Source organism: Haliotis asinina, chromosome 15, assembly GCF_037392515.1.
Source record: "Haliotis asinina isolate JCU_RB_2024 chromosome 15, JCU_Hal_asi_v2, whole genome shotgun sequence".
NCBI lineage: Eukaryota > Metazoa > Mollusca > Gastropoda > Lepetellida > Haliotidae > Haliotis > Haliotis asinina.
In genome coordinates this window covers 6,138,687-6,148,268 of record NC_090294.1, presented here as the reverse complement: position 1 = coordinate 6,148,268, position 9,582 = coordinate 6,138,687, and the positions used below count along the sequence as shown (strand labels likewise).

Below are 9,582 nucleotides of genomic sequence, written 5' to 3'. Positions count from 1 at the left end.
TTTGTCAGTCATCCTGGAACACTGAATATTTTGACTGATCACTACACTTTTTCATGTTCCAGTATACAACCTAAACTCAGTTAAATATTAGAGATATGAATGTTCAGATAGGTTAGTGCAAATATACCATATATATACATGTCCCTGATATCAAACGCATTCCACTGCCATTCAAGTAATTCATGTAGATTCAAGTCAGTTTGCATTATTTATGTATGCTTTGGCCTTAACCTCTGCAAGTTTGAAAATATGAGGATTATTTTTGATAATTATGTTAATTTGTTTTCTATTTTATATTTAATGTGAAAAATGTTCGCTCATTTGTTCATTATTTGTTGGTGCTCTAAATCCCTCAAACAGTTCATGACACATTTACCGAAGAAATCTTTTGATGGCAGTTTAACCCTAGGCTTTAATGTGCATAATGGCTGTCTGGAGAAACGATATGAAATATATGATTATTCCTAACACTTTATCCTCTGACGAACTATCATTTCAACCAATTGTGACATGTGATGGTTAACGTGATTAACCTTTGTCCTTCTACCCTTTTTGCCTGCTTACTCCTGTTACTCTGGGCTTGGGAACCCCAGTGACACCCTACGTTTGTGCTCACGAAGCGAAGAAACAACACAGGCACTCCCGTCAACAATTAGCTTTCAACGGAAAGTATGGATTACTCACCGTTAACTTTTAATGATAAATAATGTTTTCTGTATTTCAAAGTTTGTTTTTTTTTTACAATTTTTGAATACGATAAAATATCATTTATTATATTTATGTTTTTATATCATAATTTCAGCCTGTACCATCAGCATCAAAACGTAGTCCATTTGTCACGGACTGCTGCAAATTTATCGTTCTGTTTTTGGACTGATTTTTGCTTCGATGTTGTCAAATTGCAATAAAAGCCCCTAAAACATCTGATGACAGATTCTGTCCCCTCCGATGTCATTTTCACCGCCTTGGCTATAACAAGCTACTTTTATAACGTTTAATCTCCGTGATAAATGAAGATCATTTGTCGTTGTTGATTTTGTGTTTTAATTAAGATGGAAACAAGAAAAAGCAAAAACATCATGTATTCATCATTTCGTGCAGGGAGACTCGTTGTAGGTTATCCTTGTTTAGTGCAACGATAACACTGACGGTGGGCACATTTGAATGTCATACACGCATCACACAGCCATCATTTGCGTCGACCACAACCACGGCAGGGAAGGAGTGGTTTTGCCGAAGAAGGTTTCTGCTGTATCAAGCAGTATGCGTTCAACCGCCATCCCGCTGCAAAATGTGAAGACGTACGTTGGTGTGTCACCACGTAGGGAACGACTGTTGTTCTCGGTACCTCCGCTGTATGCGTTTTCAGGGTTGTAACTCGACCACGACAGAGCTCATGCTGAGCTTAACAATCAGTATTTCGTAGACTTTTTAAAGACAAAAAGCTGCAGATTATTTAGCCATAGCTGATTTTAAATTATCAAAATATTAATAATAACTAAGATTATTGATGGCGATGCCACTCGAGAGGGTGAAGTGATGTTATGGTATTGTTACCCTGTCCTCGGCACAATGTTCATAAGTTTTATTTCATTTGAGACCGATGGATTTCTCACTAACACAAAATGTAAGACTTGCAACAAAACCAAATTTTACACAGTCACATGAAATCGCCAGACCAACATTCATGATTTATCTCATAATTTTGGGCGCGAATAAAAAGGTTGAACGAACGATCATTATGTTGTCACTTTTTGTTATTTTGTTCAAGGGTGTCCCTCCTGCTGGTAGAACAGCGAAGTGGACGAGTTGCACGGGTGAAACTGACATTTCACTTCACACGCTTGTTGATTACCTACACTGTTGATGACTTTGCGATTTCTTGTCATGTGCAAAATTGGGTTGAATTCAGTAATTCATTGCAGTCAGCTGAAATCAAACAGTCTGTAAGTTCATACCTGATCAACCCAGAAAATTTCGCACTCTCGAGGAGCAACATCCTGACACTACATACAGCTTCTGACAACAATAGGTGTCGCTTTTGGCAGAGCACTGGGAATAGCAACACAAGTCAACCAGGCGGAGGAGTGGTCCGTAACAAACAAAACTTTGCAGTCCATGAAAAGACTTATCCATACTTCAAAAACTGTGTTTGAGCAGCAGACGGGCAGAAGAGCATGGTTGCCATTTCAGACGTCTCAGTTCCAAATATTCATTCCACGACTCAACGGTAAGAACATTTGCAATGAAACTTTTTTTCAGTATGAAATGACAATGTCATACTGTCCCCAGAGAGTAAACCCTGTAGCTTCCACAGCCGAAGTACTTGATTAGTATTCCTCACTGTAATCTGCATATAACTGAATCACTATATTTCTTAAAATATCAACAGTTTAAACACTAAACTATCGATCGCTTTGTTGTTTACATGTGTTTATCATTATCTTTAATAGCATGCATGCTATATGTACCTTTAAGATCCCAGCACAGCTGCTGGGGCAAACTGATTATTGACAATACAGCACACGTCACTTGGCGAGAAGCGTATCAATGTCGTAGACGACCCGCTGTTGCCATCGGGAATCAATGTCATCCTGGATGTCCTTGTAGTCAGCGTTGCTAGTATCAATGCTGCTGACAGTATTAATTGGTGTACGGTCCACCAACACCTATCGCTCTGCTAAATCAACAGGTAACTAAGGTATGAAATTGAGTCGCGATGTTTGCTATGGAAGGATATGACTTTTGAAAGGTTGTTTCATAAAGCCACGGTGCCTGGACGTTGCGGAGGGTTGTGGGGCCATTATGATGCTGTTCAGGTAAGAACATGTTCCGTCTGCAGCCATGTTAATGCGACCGGTGCGGTTCGAGGGAATATAACGGGCACCTGGTATAGAACTCTGGCCTGTACTGCATCTTACCCGTCTATACTAGAGTAATGGACGTGATATCATTGCATGTTCTGGCAGGAAACACGCATGTTGAGAATGTTCTGGTGTTCTGTACAACTGTTGGAAATGCTTCTCGTTTCTCGTTAAGTGACGGCCTGAGGTCAATAAAGAGTAGTTTTCTTTTTGACATTTAATCGTGGGTCTGTCGATGAGGATCAGCGTTTTGTTCGTTTGTACGTGTGTGTCCTCTTATTTAGGATCAGCGTTTTGTTGGTATACGAATGTAACTCTGTCGTTTAGGAGTTTTATTGGTATACGTGTGTGTGTCTTCTTATTTAGGATCAGCGTTTTGTTGGTAATGATATACATCTATACGTCTGTGATGTGTAGTACCATTGCGCGGTATATCTTCATGGGATATACTATGAAATGTTGATGGTCACCTTCATCTGCCAATTCAGGCAAATCACATTTGTGACGTATTTGGACGACGGTATAGTCATCTACTAACTCAGGTTTGACACATGTGGGAGTTACACAAGAGACACACCAGGAATATGATACAAAGCATATCATTCACTAATTCAGGAATATAACGCGTGAGACATACCAGCAAAATGGTACAAAGTATTTCATCCACTAAGTCAGGTATACGTGAGACACACTATCATTCACTAATTCGGGAATACAACATGCGAGACACACCAGGAAAATGATACAAAATATACAATTCACTAATTCAGGAAAACACATGCGAGACACACCAGGAAAATAGTACAAAGTATATCATTCACTCATTCGGGAATACATGAGACACACCAGGGCGATGAATACGCTCCACATCATCCACAAACTCAAGCAAATGATACAAATACCTTACTTGTACATCTTGGTACTGTGGTCTCAGATGGGTTACACTGCCATTTCTTACCGGTTACATTACTGGACTTTTTTCGTCATCATGTTTCAGATTACGGAGACGACGACTGCGAATGTTGTTCCTGTACGTCATCTGTAGCAGCCTCCTCATTGCCGTGATCCTGCGAATGCGCATGAAGAGATCTCAAACAGCAGACCAAGTAAGAAGTGAGCATAAACAACCAATCGCTGAAGAAGTCGTGAATAACGTCACTGTACCGGAAGTCCATCATGTTGTATTTCTGAAGGTTCACAAAGCAGCAAGCTCAACTGTTATGAACATTTTTATGAGATTTGGAATTTCACGTAACTTAAGTGTCATGGTTCCGAAGGAACTAAACGTATTTAGCCAATCTACTCATCTTCACCCAGATCAGTTTCTTCACTACTCCCCCGACGGAAAGTACGACATCCTCTGCTGCCATGTGATATACCGGAAGACCTCCATGGCGCCATATTTCCCACCAGACACGCGGTATATCGGTATAGTAAGAGAGCCATTTCAACAATTCCTGTCAGCATTCTTTTATTACAAACATCTTTCATACCTGAAAAAGATTCCAGGTGATAACCCAGTATCAACATACCTGCAAGATCCTTTGAAGTTCGAGCCACGCCACGCCCTCTACTCGTACACAAACAATCGGATGTCTCTTGATTTCGGTTACCCGTACAGAGAATTCAACAACATACCGCGCATGCATGATTACGTTGATCAGTTGGTGTCGGAGCTACACTTTGTAGTAGTCGTCGAATACTTCGACGAGTCTATGTTGATGCTGAAGCAGTTACTTGGGTGGACATTAAAAGATATGTTGTACATACCACGCAAGTATGGATCAAGGTCAAACACACCTACATTCACAAGACAAGACAGAGAAAGGCACAAGCAGTGGGCAAGACTGGATTATATTCTGTATGAACGGTTTTTAAACATTTTTCTGAAGACGCTACGTCAAAAAGGCAAATCATTTTATGAAGAACTGAAAGCGTTCAAAAATATAAGAGCCCAAGTGGAACAGTTCTGTACAATCACTAACAACAAAGTGCTGTCAATCCCTGGGTCAGTGTGGAACAAAAAGTTTAGTGTCAGCAGAAACGACTGTGACCTCATGCAGATGAATGCAATCCCTCTCATTAACCTAGTGAGAGGGAGGTACATTGTAGCGTGAATTAGTGGCTTATTGCGCATTGCGTGTTGGTTATATCACGCTCTTTGCGTTTTGTGTGAAGTGAGTGAGTGGCTAAGTTTAATTTCACACCGCTTTTAGCAATATTCCAGCAAAATCACATCGAGGGACACCAGTAATGTGTTTCACGCATTGTACCCATGTGAGGAATCGAACCCGGGTCTGTGGTGTGACTAGCGAACGCTTCATCCACCATATCTAGGGGATTAAGTAAAATATCATACTAACACGGACACCTGGATAGAAGATCGTGTCCTCGGAGTATTGCATAGCAACACAGGTTTCAGCGCTCATGACACCTGTATCACTTATATACTACGCCTGTTGCTACCAGGACAAGATACTAGGTTCATCGGTTTTGCAACACCCGGTGTCCTGAATGTAACACGTGTACAGGGGTTTCCATTATCTAGTCTCGGTTCTATCTTTCGTCGCACAGAATATGCACTTTCTCTTTATATTTCAACGAAAATGTATTTTAAGCTTTCAGCTGTTAAAGTTTTATATATCTCTTGTGTTATCTCATCATGAGTGCATTTTATGACATTACAAATTATGACATGATCATGTTTTGTAAACATGTTCATCGGGTACCCATGCTGTGTGGTTTATTAGAAATATCATAAGATAATTGTTCTGGGTTTATTGCGTACACTTTTCTGTTCGACGTTTTGTAGCTGTATATGACTATAAGTTCTGCAGTTTGGGTTAGAATTTACGGTTGTTTGAAGGGTCAAGTCCCTACTATTTAGTAAATATACAATAAATATTCATGACCAGTTGCTCTTATGTATTTATATTTATTACGTTTCAACAAATCATTGTATTTTTATGTGTTGTAACAGATTCAAATTCCATTCCCTTATACCTGCATGACACACGGTTTGTTAGGTTCGACGCCCCTTTGTAAAAAGTTCCAGTTGTGTCTACGAAGTGAGAGAGATCGAAAGCTGAACATGAGATCGTTATCGGGGCGACTGTGTCATTGATTAGAGCCAACAATGTGCGGATCCTGGTACACCTGTATTTTGAGCCTTACATATCTCGGATCCCGGTACACTATTTGGAATCTAAAACACCTCGGATCCCAGTTCACCAGTCACCTGGAACCCTGGTACATCTGTATTTAGAACTTAAGACACCTCGGATCCTGGTACACCGTATTTGGAGCCCATGACAGCTCGGAACCAGGTACACCTGTATTTTGAGTCTAATTAAGACACCTCGGTATTTGAGCTTATTAAGACACCTCGGATCCCGGTGCACCAGTCACCTCGGATCCTGGTACACCTGTATTTAGAGCTTAAGACGCCTCGGATCCCGGTACACCATTTGGAGCCCAGGACACCCCGGGTCCCAGTGCTCCTGTATTTGGAGCCTAAGACACATCGGACCCTGGTACATCTGTATTTGAAGTCTGAGACACCTCCCCCACCTGCCGGTCTTCATATAAATACGACACGAGAGATGTAATATAAAAAGTGGTGAGTAATATGAGATGTGATGTGTGAGATGACGTGTGATGTGTGAGATGACGTGTGATGTGTGACGTGAGATATCATTATGAACTGCAATATGAGATATGATGTATAATGTTTGATGTGATGAGGGGTGTAATATGAATGAGATGTGAGGTGTAACACGATGTAATTTGTGATGTGATGCGCATGTGTGTGTGCGTGCGTGCGGGTGTGTGAAGACAAGTACCTCATAGTGTTGGGGATAAATGCACATGTACAGGCGACATCAACCATCAGCGCTTCAATGCTTTGTATTGATGATCGCTTTGCGTTAAACCTTTCACCATATGCCTCTATACGTTACAGGACCACGTGCTTACATTGCCAAGAGCAGGTGCTTACAGTGCCAGACGTGCTCAGTCCACATAGTGAGTGTCCATGCAACTGTACAGGTGCTTGAAGATGTACAGATGTAATCCTTGGTATAATCTCCATGTTTGTCACAAACTGTCAACAATAATGCCCAGAAAGTGTGGCATTCCTCGGTATATCTACATGCACTTCCCTTGTCTGATCCACACAGGAACGTATACAGATATATAAGAGGTCATGTGCTGCAACATTCCATATTTGTGCACAAAATTACTCCTTCACAGGACGTTAGGCTGGTAGGATACAGGATACAATTACCCAAGATGCATTGAAACGTTCATGAAGCGTGCGAGGAAGCTCCCCTGTACAACGCAATAGACTGGCGACGGAGGACAAGGATGAAGCATATATGGATCCATGTCATAGGAACGCAATTAAGGGTATCCGTGCAGACGTTATTTTGTCAGTGTTTCTCTGTGCACAAGACGTATATAGAGCTCACTGAGAGTGAGATACATATTTTCAATTGTCGTCAGTGTAAAGATGCGGTTTGTAAAGTGTATTATGAATTCACCTCATCACACACACACACACACACACACACACACACACACACACACACACACACACACACACACACACACACACACACATATATATATATATATATATTCCGTAAGAAATAACAGTATGATAACTAATGCTGCATTGTTCCAGTCTCAGATAAGATATGAAGAGTCACTCCGCCAAATTGATGATGCAATTTAATTCGAAATCTAAAAGAATTAACTTAAAATATACTCTTCAAGATAAAAAAAAGAAGAAACTTGACTTCCTGAGTGCGTATAACTGATTCAACCATGTCACCATTGGTCAATTACAACAATGTTGTCACTGTACAAATTACCAAAACATGATTTTCCAGAAGTGTTTGGTAATGACACAGAGGGCTATTACGACCACTTGGCCATTGTAAAATACCTGTATGTGATATGACCATGTACGAGGGTCATCGATAACAGCTTGGCAGTGGTGACTCATAGAAGAAAGGAGATGCCGAATGATGTGTTAGGGGATGCTTTGATATTCTTGCTGAAGTGATATGTGCAATTCCTGTAGTGTCTGAGGTGGTGCAAGAGTATTCCATAGATGTGCGTTCAGGGGGAGACAAATCTTAATTGTCAAACACGGCAAACGTCATGCTTCAAAGATCTGCCGTTGACGAAAGGATCGACGCGATTGCTGAACTGGTCTTCTGGCTAAAAGGCTGGCTTCCCATAACCAATAGCTCAATGCTGGTCGGAGATTCGGCGCAGTCAAAGGTTTTCGCTTTTTATTTATTTATTTATTTTGTCGTTGTGGATGATGCGAGTTTGGTGTTGGACTGTCTCACTCTGGTGTAGCGATCCTTAGTGGTGGTGGTAACTATATATAGGCTGACCTGACCTGACTCTCAGTATTTTTCTATCGGGTCCATAGGATTGAGATGCTCTCTCTGGACGCGTTGAAATGTCGCATAATTGCCATCCCTTGCTCCGATACCCGATGCCGATGACGTTATAATTTGTGTCGTTGTGTTGCAACGTTATCCGAAATCAAGTTCAAGTCAAAATGATATTTTTGACATATTTAAAAGTGAAAAATGCAACTAAGGATTACGAGTACTACATAATAATGTTTCATTTATAAACTTGTAACTCGGTTCAATGATTTCGAGTTTATGATAATTATTAGTTTAACTAATTACATAGCAGTCTCTTAAATTTCTTCTTCTATATAGTGTGCAGTAAAAACTCAACTTCTATTTAGACAGGACACCCTTGTGCTATGTAAGCACACATAATTCATTCACCAAACAAGGATGTTTCAGTCGGTATCTTGAAGGAACAGCTGGACGTCAAGAACGATCTAGTACACTTGTCAGCACCTCGATCAAGCAATCGAGCTCAAAATGCCTTGCATGGGTGTCTATATATATACATAGCCAGTGAGTTTGTACATGTATATTGTTTGGGACTGTATATAGTAGGTTTAGTCATTCACCGTTGAACAACGATAGTACGTATCACCACTGTATTCACCCATATGCAATGGGAAACACCTAGTTGGCTATATTTAGAATACTATTTATAGTAACCCGTTCGCGTCGGTCGTATATATGGCTCATAGGCGCATGCCTCAAGCAGACAAGCACCTGTCAACTTCCGGCTAACAGTAAGTTCAGTAAGTTTATCAGTAACTTTCAACAAAACGATGGGACACAGCCTTTTGATTGATTTCAGGTTAATAACATGAAAAAGATAACTTTGGGAGAGGCGTTTTCTCAACGTACTGTTGATCCATTTCTCAACACCTTGTAGAAACAAGTCCGTGAGCAGGCGATGATTAGCCATGTCATTGTCGACAAGATTGACGGGGTGATGTGTGTACCGATCTGTGGCCCATCTATATCACACTGACAACTGACAACTAACGTATTTCATGGATTACTTCAGAAAACGAAATATTTTCAGTGTGCTTTCAGCTGATCCGTCTCATTTCAGTTCGGATCTTTTCCAAATTCCTTGACAACATTCTGTCTCGTTAGACCCGATCCAGGAAAGTATAGTCTTGCAATTACACTGAATTATGGAATTTCATTTCTGCATTTCTGTGGCATATTATATACACACTCACCGAGTGCATGGTAATGTTGGAATTGATTGTTATCGAATCATGAAGCGATTCCCATATGGTGATGTTTGCTTTAGT

The 9,582-nt window shown here is 40.6% G+C and overlaps 1 protein-coding gene across 4 annotated transcripts; it reads left to right on the top strand.

The window, feature by feature from the left end:
• Window positions 1-2,024: 2,024 nt before the first annotated feature.
• Window positions 2,025-5,781, top strand: LOC137265887 (galactose-3-O-sulfotransferase 2-like). 4 transcript variants are annotated; one of them, XM_067801347.1, is made up of 2 exons: window positions 2,025-2,230; window positions 3,862-5,778. In XM_067801347.1, exons 1-2 carry the CDS (start codon window positions 2,178-2,180, stop codon window positions 4,979-4,981), a joined length of 1,173 nt encoding a protein of 390 aa, XP_067657448.1. In that variant the 5' UTR covers window positions 2,025-2,177; the 3' UTR covers window positions 4,982-5,778. The 4 variants fall into 4 exon arrangements, with proteins under 4 accessions (XP_067657448.1, XP_067657450.1, XP_067657449.1 ...); XM_067801349.1 differs by lacking the exon at window positions 2,025-2,230 and adding an exon at window positions 2,586-2,701 and having other exon boundaries at window positions 3,862-5,781; XM_067801348.1 differs by lacking the exon at window positions 2,025-2,230 and adding an exon at window positions 2,592-2,819 and having other exon boundaries at window positions 3,862-5,781.
• The last annotated feature ends 3,801 nt before the right edge of the window (window positions 5,782-9,582 follow it).

Excerpts from the sequence above, each read along its gene's own strand:
- LOC137265887 (XM_067801347.1), top strand. The coding sequence starts at position 2,178 with ATGGTTGCCATTTCAGACGTCTCAGTTCCAAATATTCATTCCACGACT. Across the intron at positions 2,231-3,861 it reads ATTCATTCCACGACTCAACG|ATTACGGAGACGACGACTGC; the intron begins GTAAGAACATTT and ends ATCATGTTTCAG.